Genomic DNA, 25,413 nt, shown 5'->3' on the forward strand with positions numbered 1-25,413 from the left:
AAAGGAATGATTCAAGTTCCCGGCTAGACAGAACAAGGCGTGAGATTTCACCAGGCTACTCAGGACGGTGCACAATTTATAACTGTGAATTATTTTTGTAGTTTTCCAGTTAACATTTCCAGACTTTAGGTAACTAAAGCTGCAGAAAGAAAACCCCAGATATGGGGGGATTGCTGTATCACCTTCCGTGGGCAAACAAAGGGCTCTCTTAGAGGATCCAACGTGAAAATATGGAAAGAGCATCCTCATTCTTTCGATATTACCTGGATATTAAGGGATACTCTCTCCTCGCCATTTGTGCTACCAGTTCAACCCTTGCTGGTCGTGGATCACTCCACTGTCTCTGTCCCCGAGAGGGCCCTTTATCAATGCCCCAGGAGGATGAAAAGACAACAGTTCCTTTCCACAACCCCCAGTCACAACCTCCTGAGACCCCCCAAAATCTAACAAGAATGCAAACTTACCAGTAACCCAGTCAAAACTGGTATTTTCAAGAGAAAAAGGGAAGTCATAAGATGCCTTTTGCTCTGTCATCCTGCTAGATACATATCTTTTCTAATAGGACCTAGAATTAGAACAAAGCCTTCTCTGTTTAAAAGCAAAAAGAGCAAAAAAGTTTCTTAGAGCTAAGAAACTTTCACCTTTGAAAAATCATTCATTTCCAGCGAGATAATTTATTTTTGAGAAAGCAAATACTCTGTATGCTATTCTAATGAAAACGTTACAAAAGCAAATTGAAAAATTTAAACAATTAAAGCAAGATGATAAGGACTTAAGAGGAAGATGATACTTAGGAGAAAATAATCTTTTTTGTTGAAATGTGATTCAAGCAAGTCTTTAAAAAAGTCATTTTCCATTATATAGGAATTTTGTATCAAGCATGACATGATACCAAGAAATTACTTTTATTTTATTTGATGAATTTTGTGATCCTTTTAAGTCCATGTTTTTCAAAGTTGCAAACTGACATTTGTAGAGGTAAAAGGATATGACTTCTAGGATTTGTTTCGAAATAATTCAGCAAGAGATAAAGGGTAAATAAAGCAACTGTAGCCAGACAATGATAATTATTGAATTTGGGTGATAGATTTATGGAAATTCAGTATAGTACCCTCTCTAATTTTATGTATGTCAGAAACTTTACATCATAAATGTTTTTGAAGAAAACAATGGAGGTATCTTTCCATTAAGGACTAGCCTATGTCAGATTTAGTAACAAGTACAGAAAATGTTATCACTTTGAGACAGGCTAGGAAGCCAGGGCAAGTAGAACAGGGAAATGAGACAGACAGTTAACTGGTCAAGCAGTTTACAGCCTTCTAGTAAATCACAAAATCTTATCTTCCATAGCCAAGGACAGTTAAAGAATAAATGGTTTACACTTCTCTTTCCCAACCAGACAGTGAAAAGCTTAAATCACCCTACTCAGAAAAGTAGATAGTAGAAGTTCAATTAGTTCCATCTGCCAACCACACTGAAGAACAGATGAAGTTAAGAAATAAATCTCATTTTGGCATATCAGCATACTGGTGATGAATATTCTATTGAAATCCTCCGCTATGACCTCCCCTAAACCCCCAGCAAAGGACCCAGCACAGGCTCTCTCTCGTGGGAGAACATCCACACCTTTCTTCCCCAACAGGTGGGAGTCTCCTAAACTCTGAGGGTCCCCAGGAGACTTGTAACCAGGGGAGCAATGGGCAGCGAGTGGCAGCTCAACCAGGCTAACCCCCTGAATCTGCCTCCAAGGCCCCCTTTTTTCTCTGACTTCCCAGTGAGCCAAAGCAGACCCGTCTTGGCCCACTCCTTTCCTGTAACATTTCTAGGGAGCCAAAGCAGCTTTGCCTAGGCCCTCTCCTGTTGTTTCTTCCACCCTAAGTTCTTCCTTGTTCCACTGCTCAGCTTTAATCAACATAACTCTCAAAATCACCTGAACTCGCATTGTTAAATCTTCCCTACACAAGCCAAGAAATCCATACACAACAGGCCAGCCCTGGACTGGTCACCTTTCTGGTAACTGCTTTCACCAGACTTTCCCCAAGTAGACAAACTAAACAAAACCAAACCAACATACTTCCATATTCACCTAACAGAAAGATGATACTCTACCGGATCAACTGTGCTTTTGCTATGTTGACATTAACAGAGCATTTTTCCTTTTATTGCCTCAATAAATTCTTTTCAGCTAGTGAAGGATGCCTAGCCCTTGTGTACAAATTTTTGAAAGTTTTAAGCAAAAAGAAGCGCTGGTGTACGTTTTCATCTATCTCTGCCAAAATAAACTTCACTCAAATTAATTTAAAAAAGGTTAATAATTAATTCTATGTGAAAATCAAGTCAAATGCTGTAAAAATAATTTTATAGGCTATTACTACACCAAAAACCCCAAAAGGCCCTCACAGAGCATCCTAAGCATATTACTTTATAACACTCCATGATCGTACTAGAGGCTTGAAGTGAAGAATGACACAGCAGAGCAAACAGAAGTTTGTAAGAGCTTGACACATCCCCATTTTTCAAAGCCCACAGAAAAAACTACAGTATAATGCAGCCATTAGGGAGCAACAGAACTGCCAGAAAGGATACGTATTCCATTCATGCCTGAAATCTTGAAGTCATCAATTAGCTGCACTACCATGTCTTTATTTGGATCACTGGGATCACTTTCTCGAACCTATGGAAAGAAAAATGAATCAAGAACAAAAATGTTTAAGACTGAAAGTCATTTCAATTATACCAGCCAAAATGGTTCTAAGTTTTTAGAACCATTTTATAAGAGATGGTTTTAAAAACAAAAGATACAGTATTTGGACTTATAAAACATAAAACCAACTTTAATTTAGTAAAACCCATAAAATTCCCTCTGTAAAATTTTAAGTCATTAATTTGTCTTCTATCACTTATATTTTTGCAGTACTTACACATTTGAGCAATTTTATTTCATCCAAAGCTGTCTCCGTATAATGCTGGGCACTCTTTACAACTTTCATTGCAACAAATCGTTTCCCCCTTTAAAAAAAGGAAATTTAAAAAAATATTATAAGTGGAGGTGATCATTATAGTGAGATCTATCCAATAAATAGAGTTAATAAGCTTTCGATTACAACAGCGCTTTTCAAATTGTGAGGCAATAATTCAGCAGTAGGATCACGTGTCAAAACAATCTTTTTGTTTTGTGTTGCTATTTTTTCTTCATAAAAATAAACTAGAAAATGCCACTCACCACATATAGTAAGGGCAAGTATTGTCTTGTAACACTTGTTTCAGTACACACATACAACACACATGTATTCGTAGTGGGTAGCAATGGTATTTTATGTTATAGGTCATGGCTTTAAAATCAGTCAGAAACCACTGATTTGAAAGGCCTATATGTTATTTTATATATAAATGTTTTTCTGGTATGGGTGAATTATTGTAAAAAAAATATGATTCTGCTGTAATTTAAATGCATAAGCCTCAGATATAAAGGCAGAAGAAATTTAATATATTAAAATAACAGAAAAATGAACTTCAAACGAAGGGGGAAAATTTCTAGCTAGGGCAGGACAGACCTGTCCTAAGCAGTGTACAATGCACAGCAGACAGAGGTGTACCCCTCAGCCATACCTTGTTATAAAATGAAGATGTTGAACTAGACTAGGAATCACGTGCACATACGAAAACGAACACTTACTGCATATCCCAGCACAGCCAGACAGTAGAGAAGTGTCCCCATCCTAGCTTCCTAATAACATGATATCGGCCATTGAAGAGGTCTCCAATTTTCACTGGATGATAGCCACCTTTTATTTAAAAAAAAATTTTAATTTCAGAAAAATAGTAACAGAATCTCACCCCTTCCTCTGTTAGTTCTTGACACCATTAAAGAAAGCTGTCAATAATAAAATCAGGTTAAAATACATTTCATAATATAACATTTTTAAGAATATCTTTCTTCAGAAGAAAAATGTGCATTGCCTTTTTACTAACATAACACTAAAAGAAAACAAAACTATCATTTTTCAAGTACAAATTAGGGGCACTGTACTAGCCACTTTACTCCTAAAACCATGCTCCATGAAACTAAAGTAAACTGAAATATGTTGCAGGTGTTCCACTGGCGAAGCAGGGGAGGGCAAGGAAGAAAAGAGAAGTTCTGTTTGAGAAATGAGAAGTTAAACAAAACAAAGCAGATTTCTTGACCAAAGTGGCTTCCAGAGCCCAGTGCCATCACACACAGGGAAAGCCTCTGAGAGGAGAGCATGCTGCAAATTCCAGACGTATGTGCTAACGAAACCATTTCTTCAAAGAATGTTTCACAGCACAAAGTATTTAGGAAACTCTGAGTAGGTGGTGTTATTTCTACACTGATGAAGTGGACACAGTCTGAGAGACAGCATGTATTTGGGGCTGGAAACTGGCTCTGACTCCGAAGTCCATACTCTGTATATTTACCAGTGAGAAACGTACTTCATGTTTAACAATTCGAGGACTGTTTATACAGTCCTAGCGCACAGGGAACACTACATAGCTTAATTAAAAGCCATTTATGCCCTGGGAGGGTAGCTCAGTTGGTTAGAGCATCGTCCCCGTATGCCAAGGTTGCGGATTTTACCTCCAGTAAGGCACATACAAGAACCAACCAATGAATGCAGAAATAAGTGAAAGAGCAAATCGATGTTTCTCTCTCTAAAAATCAATAAACTAAAACATTTAAAAGAAAGGCCATTTACTACTTAACTGCACATTATTGCTGACATTAAAGTCTCTAAATTTAAAAAACATTTTAATTATGCATCAAGAAGTCAAATTTCTATCCCTACTGTGTGTTTCAGATTTAAATTCTCAAACAGCCAGAGTGTGTATATGTGAATAAAAATACAAGAGCACTCTTCAGTGTAAACACAGCAGAAGCACAGCTATTCCTTTTCTCAATAAGACTTTGAAAGTTTACACAAGAAATTACTAGTTTAGCCCAGTTATCTCAGGAGTCCACCACACAGCTAAGAATATTGTGCCTAAAAATAGGACAACTAAACAAGAGAGACACAAAAAATAATGTTTATGCAAATATAAAAACAACTGAAAGTCCTAAACCCTTATCCTAATGTTTATTTTGGAAATTAGGCATACATTTTTTCAAATTTATATCCTATAATTCTCATATTCAAACTCCCAGGAGATTGTTACAGGAAATAAGTTTCCTCTGACCATTTTTCACTCTCTTCTCACAGGACAGTAATGATCGTTCATGCTGCCAGAAGGGTCTCCCAGTGCAGGCCACACTGGTCCACCCAACACCCAGGGAAGTGGAGAAAATGGACACTTCAAGTAACTCTCAGAAAAACTTCCAGTTCCCTGAGATTAGCAAACAATGTGTGTCACAATGACTATTAGCAGTGGATACCCCATGGCCTATAATCAGGTCTAGCACACAAGGAATCTTGACAACAGCCACAGACTAGACAAGGATCCCTCCTCCACTTGCTGTTTCACCAGTAGGCAGCAGAGGACACAGGACAAACAACCGCAGAAGCCCTGGTCCCTGCTCAGGCCATCAGGCAGAGCACCAGAAAGGATCGCGCACTTGAAGAATATGACTTAGGGGTTTGGTTGACATATCTGTACTTCATTATACTACTTCATAGAAACCACTAATTTACCACCTATAAGTTTTCCTTTTATTCTTAAAAAAAGTTAGATTAATATTACAAACACAAGAGGACAAGAATGGGTTGTTAAGTAATCATTAAGTTCACTGCTATGGTTTCTTCTCTAACTCCTATTCTTCCACCACACCCAACAAAACTCTAAAGTTCTACCTATATTATTAATAAGGTTCTAGAGAAGACAACTCTAAACCTATCTTTAGCTGTTTTGGGGGAACTGTTGGCCAAATTAATGATGATTCCATCTTCCTTGCCAAGCAAAAAATTGGTTCAATTTTTAAGAGTGAATAAAAAGTTCAGAACTATATCAGAGACAGTAGTCTGGAAGAATTTTAGGCAAAGTCCACTAAAGATAGTATAAAACATTAATATAAATAATATTTTTGGCTGACCCCAGTTATTCAGCCTCCTGATGGTGGAGTTTTCAAAACACTAAAGAAAGAGTTGAGAATCACCTCTGACAGAGTCCTAAAAAAGGAAGGGATAGTAAATAGAAATTTGTTCACAAAACGATAACACAGATGTTCGGTCACTGAAGATTTCAATAGGCCCCCCCAAATTAACAGAACAAACAGAAAAGCAGTAAGGATATGGAAGATTTGAATACAACATCACCCACTTTGCATAACTGACAATTATAGGACACTCAACAGCAAATAGCATTTTCAAGTACATGGAAAATTTACCAATACAGACTATATACTGGGCCATAAAACAAGCCTCAATAGAAATTAAAATATTCTAATCACACAAAGCATGTTTTCAAACCACAAGGAAATTAGAAATCAATAAGAGAATATGTCTCCAAACAGGGAAACTAACACACTCCAAAATAACTCATGGGATAAAAAAGAAATCTAAAGGAAATAATGAAATATTTTACTTTAAATGAAAATGAAAACATAATATAGCAGAATCTGTGAAATGCTGCTAAAGCAGAACTCAGAGGAAAATTTAGAGCACTAAACGCCTACATTAGAAAAGAAGATCTCAAATCAATGACTTCGGTTTCCACCTTAAAAAAACTAGAAGAGTAAATGTAACCCGAAGTTTGCAGACAGGAAAAAAAAAATCAAAATATTAGCAGTACTCTGTTGCATAAAAAGCATACAAACAGCCCTGGCCAGGTGGCTCGGTTGGTCGGAGCATCATCCTCTACACCAAAAGGCTGCAAGTTTCGTCCCCAGTCAGGGCACACACCTAGGCTGTGGGTTGGGTACCCGGCCAGGGCACATATGGAGGCAATCTATTGATGTTTCTCTTTCTAAAATCAATAAACTTATCCTTAGGTTAGGATGTTTTTTAAAAGCATAAAAACAATAGAGAAAAAAAATCAAGGAAACCAAAAGTTAGTTCTTTGAGAAAATTAAGATAAAGCAATTGAGATAAAACATTAGCAATTCTTCAATGCTAAATGTTTAGTTAGCATCCTCCTTGATGGAAGAAATGCAGGAATTCCCTCCACTAGTCCTTCAACATGACTGTGTGTTTAGGAATTCCCATAATTAAAAAAAAAAAAAAAAAGCCACTTTTAACTAGTCTCATTCCAAAGGTATGCTGGTGAGAAACGCGGGGTAATCTGAGACCAGCTCCAAGCACTGGAAGGCAAACAGGAGAGCAGTTCTGCAACATGACCAGGTACCCAACTTTTTCTAAAATAAATTCTAAAAAAAAAAAAAAAAAATAGATTAAGAGGGAAAAGAAAATGAAAAGCCTAGTTAAAATCCTCTCTAGATTCTTGGCATGTATGATGCCACTGACAGCACACAATACTGGGGTGCTTTATTGTCATTCCCCCTGAACAAGTGAACCAGTGCAGGCCTGGTGGGGCTGGGCACTGATCCAGGGTCACTCAGGGGTGTAGCACTAGAGTCAGGGTTAGAATCGAGATCTGCCAGACTCTAAAAACTGTGCTGTTTTTGCTATATCATGTTTTAACATTAACTCACCAGCTAAAATACATCCCCTTTTTCTTCATAATTACGATTCTAATACGAATTAAATGTATGGGGCTGTGCATGAACAAGAGAAAAACTCTGAAATAAACTAAAACTTATTTTAAATATCTATCTTCTCAATATAAGATAGCAAAAATATTGCCTGAGTTAGAAATAGTTTGTCTGCCAATGATTCATAAGAACCTATTATAATTGGCTTTCATAACCAAAATTTTACAACCGGTCTTCAAAATTTTACAACCGGTCTTTAATAACCATAATTTAGGTTACAAAACAAACATGAGGATGTACTGATTCAAAATTTTATCACATATACTTCCTAAAACTTGACAGTCACATCTCTTGAGTTATGAAAAATATTTGTAGATGATACTAAAAAAAATGTTGAAACCTAACAATACACTATTCTCATTAATAAAGTACAGTTTAAATCACATACTCCAGTAGAAACATTAGTAATACTAAATATAAAACAGAGGCAGGGGGGGAAAAAAACCCTGGAATCCACCCCCAAAAAAGCAATAATGAAGCCTCAGACACAACTATTAAATTTGTGGGGGTCAAAAACAGTCAATCACAGAAACTGTTATTTGAAAATTCTTGCCTATCAATTAATCTCTATTACTACATCAAATATTCCCTGTAACACTAATGAAGACAAGAGAGCTCTAGGGGGAAACTAGAGCAAAGGAAAACGATCCACGCAACAGGATTCCTATTTATCAATGACCTAAGGATGTAACAACGAAATTTACTTGAGCTATGATGGATGCAGAAAACAATTATGCAGGAGGGCTACAGGGATTTAAGTAGAGTTCATAAACTGAGAAACCCTGCATATTTGAAATGCTAATAATTTCAAGCCTTTACCAACTGCCAACTACTTAATACAGATTTGTACTTAAATTCAGGAACTCTGATTTGAATCACAGCATAAGCATTTACTAGCTATGTGACACTGGGCTTATTACTTTATTTCTCTGGGTACTTGCCCCTACCTCACTCACTCAGAACCATCTCTGGCACAAATTAAGTGCCCACATAAGTGTTTACCATTATTCTGCCATTACCCAACACACTGCGACTAAGGATACAGATTCATGAGTCAGGAGGCCAGGATTAAATGTACCGTCTATTCCTATATAAGATGGTAAAACTGACTGGCCCAAAGTGTAACCTGATTTATTAGGATAGCTCAATTAACAAAAGGTTTTTGATATTCCAACTATAATGATGATTTATTGCTCTCAAATGTCAAAGAAATTACTCTGTCTTTATTAATGATTTAGCCAAACATTGAAATATTCTTATAAGAGAATCAAGACTTTCAACATTACAAGTTAATGTCACTGCCCAAGAAACACAAAGACTGGCTTCTATTGTGGGTTGGCTCTTTCACACTCTCTCTGCTAAGCTCATTTCCTTTGTTATGAGCAGTCAGTCAGTCCTGTGGATAGGCCCCCATGGCAAGGAGCTGAAGCTTCTGGCAAAGAGCAATGAAGAACTAAACCAGCAACCACGTGCATGAGAAGAAAAGCAGATCTTTAAAGTCCAGTCAAGCCTTCAGGTGCTGCACCCCAAGCTGACAACTTGATAGTAACCTCAGGAGAAAACCTGATTCTGAACTAACCATATTCCTGCAAATCTTTTGAACAGACATTAATGGCCTTTGTTACAGATATCTTTCCAAAGTGAACCACCCTGGAAAAAAGACATATTATCTCCCTCTAGAGAAGAGGACAGGCTGATTTGCTGTCCAGTATCACAGACATCTCCCCCAGGAACAGAATCTGGCAGGTATGGTAGGTCTGGTTGCAGGCCTTCAGAAAAGCTCAGGATTTCCTATGTTGAAAATTTCTCAACTATGATACAAACCCAGGATGTGCAAAGCATCCACCTGGGCCTGCCTCCACATGGCTCCTGTTGGATTTGGAGGGCAAAATAAACTAGTATGAACATAAAGTCCATGCTGCTTATAGTGCAGTAGTAAAGGAGTCCTTTGTCTTTGACCCAGGAGTCTTATGTCTTCTGCAAGCATCCATGAAACTGTGGCCAACCAACCTGTTGGCTTGCAAGAAGGTTAAAATCTCAGAAAGGTCTTGGTTCATGATAAACTTATCTTTGGCACCAGGAAAATAAAATACCCTTGTTTACAGTGGCTGCTTTGTTTTATCTTATGAAAACTGTCAGTCTTAGGAATCACTGCATTTCCTTCCTTGCTTTATAACTAAGAAACTTAGAGGGAAATTTGCAACAGTCTCAGTTTGTACATTATCTGTTAATAAATCTTTATGTAATAAAACTTAATCTGACTTTAATTATTTCCACTATATATTTCCCTTATCTACTTGTCTATTGTATTCTATGTATTTATTTGTAAAATGTCTCAAGTATGTAAAGTGTTAGGATACAAATTACAGATAACGTATCCCTTAGGATAAGCTTGCTCAAACAAGGCTCCGCCCTTAGGGAGCACTTTCTGGTTTTCCTGGCCAAGGAAGAGAGACCCTTCCCCTGTGCTGCCCTTCTGCACCTCAGTGATGCCTCATTATGTCCTGTTACACTTCTGTCACAAAACACAACACAATGTATTTTCATTATTCATATTCTCATATGTCTCTCCTAGGAGATTATACACTTTGAGGACAGGGACAGTACTCCTAGCACATAGTACCTGAATCACAACAGATGAATACACAAGAAAGCACAAGAAGATGACACAGGAGAGACAGAAATTAAATGAGAGGAAGGTTGTTCTCTGTACCATGGTATGATGTGAGGGAGAAGTGGAAAAGGCTTCACACCAGGATAAAATAAGGGCTAAAATTAATCTGAGCCCTGACCAGTGTGGGTCAGTTGGTTCGAGTGTCATCCTGTGAAGAGAAAGGTTGACGGTTCAATTCCAGGTCACGACACATGTCTGGGCTACAGGATAGGCCTCCATTGGGGTGAGTGCAAGAAGCAACCCATCAATGTTTCTCTCGTACATCAATGTTTCTCTTTTTCTCTCTCCCTTCCCCTCTCTCTAAAAATATATATATATATATATATGTTTTTTAAATTAATCTGTGTTAATATACTCTCACAGAAAAACAGAGGAAGGCCCAGGAGGAAGAAGAGATGACATGAAGAAAATTACATCAGCAAGCACTCATGTTTACAGTAAAATAAATATTTCTTAATAGTAGCACATTGGTATCAAACTGTGAAGAGCCTTGAGATTGTGCAAGCTTAGACTTTTATTGTTTATTGTGAAAGATATTTAACAATACAGTATATCCTTAGGCAATTTCCCTTAATTTCTCATGATCATATGGGGGGAAAAATGAACTAATAATCTAAATGCATTCCAAGTAATGTGATATAAGAACACTGTTAAGAGAATTGTATAGTAGGAAAATTATACTTTTATTGCACTGCAAAATCAAAATGTGTAGTGCTTAAGGCAAGCGGATAAGGAGGATAATACTTATAAGATATTGAACAGAGCAATTACAGGGCCCACAAACATTTAGGCGATGAAAAGACACTAATAGTGCAAAACATTTACACAATTGGAATCTGATTCTAGACAAAAATCAAATAAAAATTCAAAAGGATTTCTTCTGCCTTTATAATCAATAATCAAGGTTTCTTACCATTTCAGTGCTAAAATTCTGTAGCTACAGCAAAACTTTTCTAAAATAGTCTAACATTCCTACTTTTCTAGATTCCCTCAAGAATGACAGAGCTCCCTGGTAGAAATGCAAGTTGTACTCGAGGGGCATGCCAGAATCTAAAAGCCCAATCTCTATATTCTAGAACAATCCTGAATCATTTCTCCATCAAGCAGACTGCTTTAGAGCAGAGCATTTTAAGTGCACCTTGCGGGGAAGGGGCAGTAGGCGTCCTTAAAACACGCCTGAGTTAACATCAGATCATAAGCAGCTAATGGCTGTTTTAAAGAGACCAAATCTAGATATACTTGACTCTGTAATTTGGGTCACAAGTTTTCTCACATATACACAAACAACTAAGTGTTCAATTCCGCTGTAATTATTTTGAACATACTACTGCACTACAAATTCGAGAATTTACAACTAAAGAGAGTTACTGGACCCATTTTGTATCCATTACCAACACTTTCCATTGTTTCTTAAATACATAGTGTGAGACACAGCCATTTTCCTCCTTCAGTGTATCTTTGATAGAAAATCTAGACCACAGCTCCATTAAATACATTGTTACAAAAATTTAAGAAAAACAAAGTAGGAGGGATCACAATACCGGACACCAAACTCTACTACAAAGCCACTATACTCAAAACAATCTGGTACTGGCAGAAGAACAGACCCATAGACCAGTGGAACAGAATAGAAAGTCCAGAAATAAGCCCATGTCTCTATGGGCATCTAATATTTGACAAAGGGGGAAGAAGCATAAAATGGAGCAATAATAGCCTCTTCAACAAATGGTGTTGGGAGAGCTGGACAAGCTACATGCAAAAAATTGAAATTGGATCATCAGCTGACACCATACACAAAAATAAACTCAAGATGGATAAAAGACTTATAAATATAAGTCGCAACACCATCAAAGTCCTCGAGGAGAACATTGGCAGGAAACTCTCAGATATCCCACGCAGCAATTTTTTCACTGATATGTCTCCTAAAGCAAGGGACATAAAGGAAAGGATAAACAAGTGGGACCTCATCAAAATAAGAAGCTTCTGCACGGCGAAAGAAAACATCAGCAAAATGAAAAGGGAGCCAACCGTATGGGAAAATATATTCGCTAATGATACATCAGATAGAGGTTTGATCTCCAAGATATATCAAGAACTCACTCGACTCCACTCCAAGAAGACAAACGATCCAATCAAAAAATGGGCAAAGGACCTGGGCAGATGCTTTTCCAAGGAGGAGATACAGAGGGCCCAGAGGCATTTGAAAGGATGCTCAGCATCACTAGCCACCAGAGAAATGCAGATCAAAACCACCATGAGGTACCACCTCACACTGGTCAGAATGGCCATCATAAACAGATCAACACACAACAGGTGCTGGCAAGGCTGTGGAGAAAAGGGGACCCTAGTACACTGTTGTTGGGAATGCAGACTGGTGCAGCCACTGTGGAAAGCAGTGTGGAATTTCCTCCAAAAGCTGAAAATGGAACTGCCTTTTGATCCAATGATTTCCCTGCTCGGACTATACCCTAAGAACACCAAAACGCCAATACAAAAGAACCTATGCACCCCAATGTTCATCGCAGCACTTTTTACAATAGCCAAGTGTTGGAAGCAACCTAAATGCCCATCAGTAGATGATTGGATCAAAAAGTAATGGTACATATACACAATGGAATACTATGCAGCAGAAAGAAAAAAAGAACTACTAAACTTCGCGACAGCATGGACGGAACTGGAGAGCATTATGCTAAGCGAAATAAGCCAGGGGGCGAAAGACAAATACCATATGATCTCACCTATAAGTGGAACCTAACCAACAATACAAAGATGCAAGGAAAATAAGACCAGCAACACTGAAAGGAAAAGAAATCAACAGAGACAAGAGGGAAGGGGGGGGCAGGGACAAGGAAGGGAAGGGGCAAGTCAAGGAACATATAGCAAGGACTCATGGACAAAACCAAAGGGGAAGAGCTGAGGGAGGGAAAGAGGGAGGGGGCAAGGGAAAGTGGTGGGGGGTTGGCAGAGACAAATGTATTTGAAAACATAAAATAAAATAAAATTTTTAAAAAATTTGCCTTTAAAAAATACAGTCTACGAAAACTAAACACAAATTGTTTAAAGTTCACTTGACTGTCTAATTACTATGCCTACTTAACAGTATGCTGTGCAGGGGTGTGCAACCTTTTGGCGTCTCTGGGTCACACTGCAAGAAGAGTTGTCTTGGGCCATACATTAAACACATTGCAACAGGTAATCACAAAAAAATCTCATAATGTTTTAAGTAGATTTGTGTTTTTGTGTTGGGCCGCATTCATAGCCATCCTGGGCCACGGGCTGGACACCCCTGCCAGTGTAAGGTCAATATTCCAGAGGTTTAATTTTGTCTATTAATGAAATCAGTGTTTATATCTATGCCTCTGCATTGATCTTGGTTGGGATCTTTAAAACTGAAGGTCAGTTTGAACAAATATAAAATCTTTGGCCTAAACTTTATTTCCTTGAGTTAGTCCAATGTATTGCTCTGTCTTTTGGCCTAAAGTGTTGATATACGAAGCCTTGATAACAATCCAATTTTTCACCCAATAAGACGTGTCCTTTATGCTTACGAATTTTATCACTGCATCAAGCAGGCCAACACTGCAGCATTTACTGGTATTTTATAATAATTTTATAGTTTTTATGTCTTCTTTCTTGTTTTAAGCCTTCTCCTTGCTTTGTGTGCCAGGGAAGAGTAAAGAGACATTATCTGAGATACTAAATGGGGGTTCTCTCCATAGTAAACAGTATATGAACTTGGATAATGTTCATTTCTCTCAAAGATTTTGGGCTCATTTCTTGATTCTTATTGGTCCTTGGTACGTAAAAGTACAATACACTAAATTATGAACTTATGAAACAACTGATCTTGGAATGAGAAAGTCTTAGTTGGATAAATGAAGAATTCAGAAATCAGAAGACACTTAAGAAATACTAAGATCTCTTCTACAACTAAAAGAATTTCTCTTAGTAACTAAAAAGCTTTTACAGTAAAACAACTCTAAAAGAAGTTCCCTGGCTACTTAAAACTAATAGCCATAATTATACATGCTCAGCATAAAAATACAACTGAAAGAATAAGTTATTTCAAGAAGTCAAGACAGATTGTTATATCTGGCTCCTATGAGATCATGAGGGTACAAGGCTGTATCACAGCACATAGCAATGTCTCACTTAACCATACAACTACAGGTAAGTTCCCAGATATATTTACATCTCCTGTAAAAATGAATCCAAATTCTCAATTATTCTAAAGAAATCAAAAAATGGTAAGAGGCCTTGGCTTGGTGGCTCAGTTGGGTGGAGCACTGTCCTGTGCACCAAATAGTTGGCGGTCCAATCCCTGGTCGAGGATCTTACAGGAGGCAACTGATCGATGTTTCTTTCTCACATCGATGTTTCTCTCTCCCTCCATCCCCTTCTTCTCTCTCTAAAATCAATGAAAATGTCTTTCATGAGGATTTAAAAAAATGGTAAAAAAACACAGGTCTTACAGATAAATAACTACAAATGCAGTAAGTAAAAGGTCTCTAACATATATGTATATGGGAAAATAAAACCGATTTTAGAGCCTCATTCTAAAGCCCTACCTAGTTTTGCAATCCAAGAGTAATTAATGCTTTCCAGCTTAACCATCATAGGAAAGTCTGACTCATGTAACAACTTGTGCATAGTCCTATGTTAGGCACCCAAGAAAGCAACTTAGATACAGTTAGTGGACTTTGGGCTTAGGCCCTATATAATCTATGGCAAACAAAAAAATTATTAGATGGAATTAGGTCCTAGGAAAAGTGGTAGTGTGATTATGCCAAAAGATAAATACAATTAAACATACTTGTATTCTGCAACATCTTTTTATTAATTTCTTGTGAGATTCTTTTGGCAGAATGTATCCTCCAAGGAAGGCTGCAATAGCATCTTCCAAACCACTTACTTTTCTAGACTCCTGAAGTTCTACTCCTGAAAAATGGACTTGTAGATCTGTGGGCTTCTGCTGTGCTTCTAATCAACAAAATGTAGTGGAAGTTACTGTGTGATTTCTGAGGCTAGGCTGTAAAAGGCAACAAAGCTTCCACTTTGTAACACAGACATTTACTTCTGGCGCTCTGACTCTGGGGGCACCATGCTGGGAGGAGGCAGAGCCACAGAAGGGGCTTCAGCTGGTGGTCCTACTTGTCCAATCCTTCTAACCCAGGGGCCGGATATGTTGTTAGCTTTCGGATGATGCTAGTCCCCAGTCGCTGAGTCACCTGAAGCCTTTGCAATGTCTCTGCAGAGGCCCCAGGTATTACAAAACATAGACAAAACATATGAACTTTGCCCCTCCTTTCTAAGTTCCTGATCCACAAAATCATAAGCAAAATAAAAAGTTTGCTTAAGGCTGTTAAGTTTTGTGGTAATTCATTATGCAAGAATAATGGCCAGAACAATCCTTATTCTGCTTGCCACAACAGCTATGCAAAATCTTCTCCACTGTTCTCCAAAAAAGATGGGACCTCAATCTTTCCAAAACTAGCCCACTATCTCCAAAATACACTCACTTGCCAGTCTTTCAAACTCTCAGATTTTTTTCCCTTCTGCCTAGAAATACACTCGGGTATCCTGTCCTAAAATTAGCTCTCCCCTGTCCACCTCTGACCTCACCCTCCTCAAGCTAGTCTTCATTCATTGTTAAATCTCACCAAAGAATCAGTTATGCTCTCTCAAGTACATCTTGATATCCACACGATCCATCACTAGCCCTCACTGATGGGTCACTAGGAAGCCTCCCCACAGGTAGGTTCACTGGCCCTCTCTCGGCCTTTCCCCTCTTCAAATTGTGGCTCACTAAATACTACTATTATGAACTCCCTCCTTCTGGAAAAGTCTCTCTACCTTTTATGCTTCAGACCTAATATCCTTCGAGAGAATGCCACCATATCAGTGTGTTACTTTAAAAAAAAAAAAAAAAAGTATGATTTTCCTAGGGAAGAATTTTGGTCTGAAAGTCTACTGAGATATTCAGATTTGAAGGTTCAGAGTGGATACAGGTGGTGCAGTCAACAGAGCTGAGGAGGCTACTGATCAATAAGGTGAAAATAGGTAAAATGATTTTAATTAGCATAGAAAAGGACAAAAAGGAGTCAAATATAATCAAGATATGATGAAGAACATGTAATCAAAAAACTATAACTTCATTAAAAAAACACAAATACAAGATCATATGACACAAAATAAACTTTTAAAAACCCAATGGTCAAAGAAAGGATACAATTTTTTAATGTTAAATACAAATGGCCAGTGCTACTAATAATCAAATGAGTAAAATAACAACAGAGAGATTATGGGTGATACCATGTGAAGACACAGTTAGCAGTGCTACATGGACTCACACTCATGCACTTCTGCTGAGTGTTTACAACAGCATAACCTTCGGGGGGGCAACTGGTGATATGTTTTAAAATGAAAATGTGTTATGCTTCCAACTAATCACACATCTGTCTACACACCTATGTTTAGGACAAACTCATAAGATGAATGCACAAGTTGTTCCCAGTAGCATTATTTACAACAGTGGAAACTGAGCACACACAAATGCCTAATTACTACAAAGCAAGTTAAACACTTAGAATAGAATATTATACACAAAACAATGATGTAAAATTCTATATAGGTTCATGGAAGTATATCCATAAATACTACTGGAAAAAATAGTATAATATGAAAGAGCATGCACAGATGAATCTCATTTATGGAAGTTATATGCATCCAATAAACACACATCAATTTCTGGGAGGATACTTATAAAACCTGTAAACACCTTTAATTTACACTGGGGAAGTGGACAGTGCAAAATTATCAGAAGTAAACAGAATTTTAATTTTCTGCTTGATCTTTATCTTAAACTCTTAACATTACTACATATCATTTTTATTATAACTTCTTGAACAAATAAGTGTGTATGTGTGTGTATTCTGCAACAGAAGTTTAAATAAATAGCTATAGGAATACATACATAAGGTCGCTTACAGCTGCAGATGTAAAACTATATTCATACAGTACTTACTAATGTCAAAAGCCAACAAGGAAATAAGGGCACATAGCAGTCACAGTTAAAAAGATTAGTAACAAATTAGGAGATGATAGCAGTACAGCTTTTCCAGGTACTAAGAGTGGAGAAAAAGTCTCTCTCATAGACCCTCATAAGTAAAACAATGTGTATTACCATGAACCACAACTCAGGAGTAAGAGCAGGAGTGTATGTGTGTGTGTGTACGCGCGCGCATGTACATATCTGTGTGTGCACATACACACATAACACGAACGGCAACTTAAAAAAAGATATGTAAATGGCCAATAAGCATATGAAAAGATAATCAACATCAATAGTCCTTCGGAAAATCACAATGAGATACCTCTTTCAACCTCCTAGGACGGCTAAAATAAAAGAGCAAGTGTTGGCAGGGATATGGAGAAATTTAACCCTCACATATGGTTGATGGAACATACAGCGATGTAGCTGTTTCGGAAAAACAGTTCCTCCAGAAGTTAAATATGAAGTTACAATACAACCCAACAATTCCACTCCTTGGTATAACACCCAACAAAAATGAAAACACATGCCCACTCAAAAATTCATACAAATGTTCATAACAGCATATTCATAATAGCCAAAAAGTGAAAACACCCCAAATGTACATCAATTGATGAATGGCTAATAAAATGTGATATATACAACCACAGAAATTTATTCAGTATAAAAAGCTTTCAAGTACTAATACATGCTGCGAGATGGGAAAGTATGAAAATGTGACAAGCCACCCACAAAGGCTACATACCATATGATGCCAGCTATATAAAATGTCCAGAATAAGCAAATCCGTCAAGACAGAAAGTATGTTCATGGTTGCCAGAGGGGGAAATGGGGACTGACCGTTAATGAATGTTTCTTTCGGGGAGTGATAAAAATGTTCTGGAATTAGATAGGGGTAGTAATAGTTGCACAATTCTGTGACTATACTAAAAACCAGTTAACTGTAGGTTTTAAAGGGGTGAATTTCATGTAATCAAAAATAAAAAACTTGCATGAGACGGGGGAAGGGGGGAAGCAAGTTTTCAATTACTGCTTTCTAGTCAATATAAATAGACCCCCCCCCTTGGTCCAAAAATAAACCAACCCTGTAATAAAATCTGAAACTTCTTTATTTCATTTCTATCTTTTCAATTCCAGGTTAAAACAGGATCTAATACTCAGATACGAAAACCATCACGATTCTTTCCCATCGAGAATGTCAATGCTAAGATGAGAGAAAGCTGGATAAGGAACTCTAAGGACACAGTCCTTTTATATATTAGCTTCAAGTAGCAAGTAAAAGAGAAAATACAGACAACAATAGTGTATTATAAACTCCAAAGTTCTAAGAGACTAGATCTTAATTGTTACTAACACAAAAAAGAAATACTTATATGATGTAATAGAAGTGTTAGCTCACACTAAGGTGGTCATCGCGTTTAAAATAGAAATGTATCAAATCAACACCTCATCTTATACAATGTATACCTTCAACTTACACAATGTTTTAACAATATCTCAGTAAAAAAAATTTTAAAAAGGAGAAAATAAATTACTCTAATACTGTCCCATTACTAGGTTCTATTGGTAAATGTTCTTAGAATCCTTAGATTCCAAATAAGAATTCAACATGCCTGAGCTTGCCCAGGGAACTGGTGGATGGCACAAAGGAGCTGCCGTGCAAAGAAATGATTTACAAAACTGTTTCGGTTTGGGGCCAAAAGAAGGAAGAAAAAAGGAAAGGAAGGAAAGGAATTTTAAGCTCCAGTGAGCCTGTAAGGAGATGTGGGAAGATGAGACAGAAAATGAGTAAAACTGAGTCATCACACTGACTGTGAACTCTTTCTAAAACCAGGCTGCAGGGCAGGCGTAAGTCCAGGAAGTGCAGAGTCCCAAACAAGATGAACCCAAAGAGGCCCACACCAAGACATATCATAATTAAAATGCCAAAGGTTAAAGATAAAGAGAGAATCTTAAAAGCTGCAAGAGAAAGACAGTTACCTACAAGAGAGCTCCCACAAAACTGTCAGCTGACAGACCTAGTATTTCTCAACAAAAATACTGCAGGCCAGAAGGGATTGGCAAGAAATATTCAAAGTGATGAAAAGCAAGGATCTACAACACCAAGATTACTCTACCTAGCAAAACTATCATTTAGACAGAGAAAGAGCTTTTCAGACAAAAAAAAGCTGAAGGACTTCACCACCAAACCAGTATTACATGAAATGTCAAAGGGTTTTAAGAAGGAAAAAAGATTTAAAAAATTTGAACAAAATGTCACTAAATACTTATCTAGCAACAACTGAATCCTAAAAACAAAGGAACAAGCAGAACAAAAACAGACTCAAAGATACAAAGAACATTCTGAGGGCTGCCAGGTGGGAGGGGTACTGGGGGGGAGGGGTGAAAAAGGTGATGGGATTAAGTACAAATCGGTAGTTACACAACAGTCACAGGGATGTAAAGTACAGCACAGGGAATACAGTCAATCATATTCTAATAATTATGTATGGTGTCAAATTGGTACGAGATGTACTGGGATGATCACATAGTATTTATGTTATGTAATGTCTAATCACTGAGGTGTACACCTGAAACTAATATAATAATGTATGTCAACTGTAATTGAAAAATAAAAATGATTTAAAAATGGACCCCGCCCACCCCCGACTACAGGGAGCAGTGGTGCAGGCCAGTGGAGAAGGGCTGTGGCATGGCTGGAGGAACTGCTTGCACGCAGGGCAGGCACAGGTGCAGGGGCCTAGGCAGTGCCGCACAGACCCTGCAGACAAAGTGGAGACAGAGGACCTATTTGGTCTGGTCTCTCTCACTACTCTTAAACGACACAATCCTGCTCTTTGGCACTGAGTACAGCAGGAACAACCCCAGCAGCACAGACAAGAGCATTTTCATACAGATAACTGGCAGCACCCGCAGAATCAAGGAGCAGGAAGGAACATGGAGACAGACCCACGATGGTAATTTGGCCCAGATGCTGCAGCACCCTCCTCTAGGGATGTCCCGATCTAAAAGAGCAGACTATCGGGGGGCGGATAGGTGGCAACAAGAACCACAAACATTTAGAATGATTGCAAGAAAGACTTATCTACACCTAAAAAATGTAAAATTCAGCCCTGGCTGGAGTGGCTCAGTGGACTGACTGCTGACCTGTGAACCAAAGGGTTGCTGGTTCGATTCCCAGTCAGGGCACATGCCTGGGTTACGGGCCAGGTCCCCAGTAGGGGGCGTGCAAGAGGCAACCACACACTGATGTTTCTCTCCCTCTCTTTCCCTCTCTCTAAAAATAAATAAAATCTTTTTTAAAAAATGTAAAATTCAGGTTATATAACCAAGTATGTTCAGGAATTTTTGGTCAGATTAACCGAGCTGCCATCTTTTTTCAGTGCCTCAGTCTGTTTCATGTCAAGTTGGCCACACATCTTTGGTTGCTCTCCTACCTCTCCGACTGCTTTGTCAGTTTCTTTCAACTTGTTCTTTCTTCTCTTGTATTCCATTAAATTTCTCAAAGGCTGGTCAATGAACAGCCTCACTTTATCTTTTTTATTCACACTCCTTATGTGATTTGTTTCCTATCAAATCTACAGTATTTGTGTAAGGTTTAGGGACAGTCCACAAGACACTTCTTCTGACAGAACTGCAGAGTGAAGGAGTTCCAAAGACCACCCTCACGGCTGACACCAGCTGCAAGTTCAGGGGTTCTGAACACCACATTTAGTTTCAGTAATTAATTAATTTGTGAGAACTCACTGAAAGCTGTCATACTTGCAGTTTACTATAGTATAAGGACTACAGATTAAAATTATTCAAGGGAAGAGATGCATGGGGCAGGATCCCAGAGGATCCAGCTGTCTTCCTCTCCCAGTGGATTTAAGGACAACGCACATAGAATGCTGCCAGCCACAGAAGCTCACCCCAGCCTCGAGTCCAGGGCTTTTATTAGGGCTCTGTTATGTAAACATGGCTGACTGGCCAAGTGGCTGACCTCAGTCCCCACACCTTCCCCAAAAGCCCCTACCACACATCACATTAGTAGACTATCTGGCATGGCCCCCTTGGGTAAAAAAAGACACTTAAAACATTTCAAGGGCTTAGAGGCTGCTACCCAGGAGGTTATTTGGGCAAAGACTTGACCTATCTTTACTATACCATTTGCTTGCTCCGACTTTTGAGCCTCAGATTCATGTTTCTAGCTGCCTGTTTCATATTTTCACCATTATCTTTAAACTCAAATAAAGTCAAACTCATCAAAATTGCCCCAGACCAATTATAATTTCACTGTACCTGTTAATAGTTGCAAATCCATTTCTTTCCAATAAGTAATTGAGGTGGTTTATACAACGGTAATAAAGCAAAATAAGAAGGAAACTGGGGCAAAGAAAAAGTAGCCCAGAAAAAGTAAAATGGAACAATGGTGGGGTGAAGCCACGACGTGGAATGCAACTCTGTCGGTTGCTGTTCACTTGTTACAGGGGGGCTGCACACCTGGCTCTGAGTTTTTTAATAGCCAAACAACATCCAAAACAAAGAAGAAATGGCAGGCAATTTCAAAATTCAGAGTCTATTAAAAAAAAAGGATGCATAAAAGACACCACTATTCTTCTTCCAGTCACCCCAGAGTTCAAAACTTAAGTTTATCATTGTTACCCTCTATATTCAATCATTTGTCAAATGATAAAAATGCCACCTTTGTGATGCTGTGTGCTTTTTTTATCCTCTCATATACATATGTGTATCTTCTCTCCAGCTCCAATCATTCAAGATTCACAAATTAATCTTTCTTAAATACGTCACTTCCCTGTTCAAAGTCTACAGTGGTTCCTCAGTGCTAAGTTTCTCCTTTTTAAACATTTCTTTTTTTCTATTTACAAAGAAATATGTGCTCAATACAGAAAACAAAAACAAGACAGACAAAAGTACACACATTCTAGAAATCCTATAATTTAACTAGCTACTGCAATTTTTAAAATTGGGCAAAGACTTGTCCTATCTTTACTATACCATTTGCAGTAAAATATTGCAGTAAAATATCTTATGTACACAATTCCTTGATATCTGAGAAACACATATGCCCTAATCAATAACAATTTTTCTCCAAAATCCAACAAAATTTCCTGATGTTCTCTCCCAACTCATGTCCTTTCAGCTATATATATTGCAAGTATTTTCTCTAATCTGAAGCTGGACTTTCATTTTTTTAAAAAAAGATTTTAGTTATTTATTTTTAGAGAGGGGAAGGGAGGGAGAGGGGGGGAGAAATATCAATGTGAGGTTCCCTCTCGTGCGCCCCCTACTGGGGACCTGGCCTGCAACCCAGGCACGTGCCCTAGACTGGGAATCAAACCGGTGGCCCTTTGGTTTGCAGTCTGGCACTCAATCCACTAAGTCACACCAGCCCTGTGGGGCCTAGTCTTTCATTTTTAAAAATGTCTTTTAACTGCTTTTTGTCACCAGCATTGTTAAAGTGGTAATTTCTAAGATACATATATGTAAATCTTTGATAAAATTTTAGAAATACCATAAACTCTTCAAAGGCATATAACTGCTCCTCTCAAGACAAACCTAATTTAATATGCATAAACAGAAAATGTAGCAAAAACTTTCTTTTAATTAGCAAAGGCTTTTTATTTTGTTGAAATCCAATTCATTAATTTTATTTTCTAATTAATACTTCTTGTATACACCCTAAGAAATCTTCCTCTTCTCCAAGGTTGTAAAGATGTTCTCCTACCTTTTTCATTTAGCTTTACATTTAAATCTATGACTCATCATAACCTGATGAAGATATTTTTTGAAAGACCTACACATTTACTGTAAGATTTGAAATAAGATAAATATGTCCAATCATCACTTCTATTCAACCTTGTGCTTAGAGCGATGAAGCAAGGAAAAAAAAACATAAAATACATAAAAATATAAAGGAAAAACTACTTGCACTGAAAAAAAAGACTGTGTGTACAGAAAGCCAAGGAAATCTACACACACCTATAAATTATTATTTTCCTTCGGGTATGTTTTTTAAAATGTATATTACTAAGCGATGTTTTGATTTACTTCATAAATTTAGCTTCATATCTGCCTTCTATCTGATGCTCCCAAACTCCTAGCTCATTTGTTAGGAAAATAAAAGCACTTAGAGCTTTTCAGAGAACCCTTTCCCTGTCTCCAGGATTTAGCCAGATTACAATTATTCTTAACTCCATTATATTTTCTATGAAGTTTTTCTTTTACCTCTGACAAAATACAACCTCATTCCTTTTAAGCCCTCACAAATTTTCCCCTTTTTACTCTTTCAGCTAACTAACCACACAATAGGGGTAAAAAGGAGTATTTCAGTAATTTAATTTAATCTATTCATTCAGTCAACATTCAGAGGCCACATTGTCCTATCCCGGTGCTAGTGATAGAGCGGGAAAGGCTCTGCCATTGAATTTATATTCTAGTGGCAAAGTCATGAAGCCATGAACTCCTAAAAGGTAGGGTATGCTTCTCATTTACCCTTCTATTCCTTTGGTAAATTCCAAGGCAGTACACAGAGTAAAGCCTCAAAGAGTTCAACTGTCATGCTAACTAAAGCTAACTGATCAATACCCTAGTCAGTAGTAATTCCCAGCACCAACAGGTGTCAGAATCTCCTCAGTCTCCATGAAAGAACTGTAATGAGGCCTTATTAATGCAAGAGTGTCTATTACTTTGTTCATATAGATAAGCCGAGTCTCTTTTTAAGGCTTCAAGGAAGGCAAATTAAGGCAATTAATTTTTAAAACACATGCAACATGGTGAATTAAGTATGTGTACCATGTTAGTTGTTTTAAGAAAAAGAACTGTGAATGCATAAAGATTATGTTTCATTTCAAAAAGAACAGACATGAAAGACTACATAGAACACTTGAGGTTTACATTTTACTTGAACACTGAGCATTGAGAAATGGCGCATGACACCATTTCGAAGGCAACCTTGTATAAGGTGTATTGATTTCTTTCTTAAAACTGAAAAAAAAAAACCCAAAAACCCTGGAAGCTATTAAATAGTATGTCATATAGACTGTGGAGACAAGGCCAATGAGAACTTATAACTACCAACATGCAGCTCTGAGTTGTTAAAATTCAGCCAGTGTACAAACATTTATGCAGCATATACTATGTTTTAAAGAAGATATTCCTAAATTTTGAAAGAAATAAACTGTATTCTAGTTAAATGTGTATAACATATAACAAATCTGGAGCATTATGGCTGATTTTAAGGCAGAAACAAAAAATCTGAACCCTGATTTGGGTGCCCTTCAAGGCATATCAAGCTCCTTGCCTGACATGCCTTCTTCGAGACACGGGGGCCATCACTGCTCTCTATCTCTCAGCTGTGGCTCTCCACTAGGGACAATTCTTTCATCCACTGAAAAATATTTAGTGTACTGTGGATGGCTGAAATGCAGTGGGGTTAACAAAATGCACAGCCCTTGACCACAGGGAATCTTTCGGACTGGGGAAGAGCTCACAAATGAACACAAAAACAAATATATAATTATACACCGTGATGACTGCTGGGGACTGGACTGTGGCAGATACTACTCTGAGTGGCAAAGGGCGGGGTCTAATTAAGATGTGATTAGGGATTTAAAGACCTTTCTAAGGAAGTAACAAACGCTTTAGTGCCAAAGTCAGACCACAACTCTGCTGAAATTGATGTCTCCAGAAAAACAGAAATGATTAAATTGTACAAGGTGCAAATTATCTAAAAATAGTTTAGAAGAGCCACAAAACAGGATCTCTGAGGAGTCAGTCAGTGCAGACAGCATGATATAACATAGAAGTGTTCCTACTATCACCGTGTACTGGTCCTCATAGCAAATATGTGCTGAGGGTTCTGGAAAAATTTTGGAACATAAGGTAGTTCAAAGCAGTCATTTCCCTTCCACAGTGAATCAGTCACAGAGAAAAAAGTACAGAGAAGGGTCACTTCTCTGGAGTATTAGAGGAAATCATACATGCCTTAGACGAGACGGCCTTAGCTTCAACGTGCATAAATACCAT

General features: G+C 37.8%; 1 protein-coding gene across 4 annotated transcripts in view; it reads right to left on the reverse strand.

The window, feature by feature from the left end:
* SRPK2 (SRSF protein kinase 2) overlaps positions 1-25,413 on the reverse strand; it is a 223,180-nt gene that overhangs the window by 40,886 nt on the left and 156,881 nt on the right. For all 4 annotated transcript variants that reach the window (XM_054564087.1, XM_054564084.1, XM_054564086.1 and 1 more), the window contains 3 exons: positions 3,677-3,785; positions 2,922-3,009; positions 2,587-2,674 (listed from right to left, as the gene is read on the reverse strand). In XM_054564087.1, coding sequence (XP_054420062.1) covers positions 2,587-2,674; positions 2,922-3,009; positions 3,677-3,785 — 285 coding nt within the window. The remainder of the gene's footprint in view (positions 1-2,586; positions 2,675-2,921; positions 3,010-3,676; positions 3,786-25,413) is intronic.

The sequence above is a fragment of the Pteronotus mesoamericanus genome, unplaced genomic scaffold (assembly GCF_021234165.1).
Source record: "Pteronotus mesoamericanus isolate MK-2021 breed Mesoamerican mustached bat unplaced genomic scaffold, CSHL_Meso_final scaffold_85, whole genome shotgun sequence".
NCBI classification, from domain to species: domain Eukaryota; kingdom Metazoa; phylum Chordata; class Mammalia; order Chiroptera; family Mormoopidae; genus Pteronotus; species Pteronotus mesoamericanus.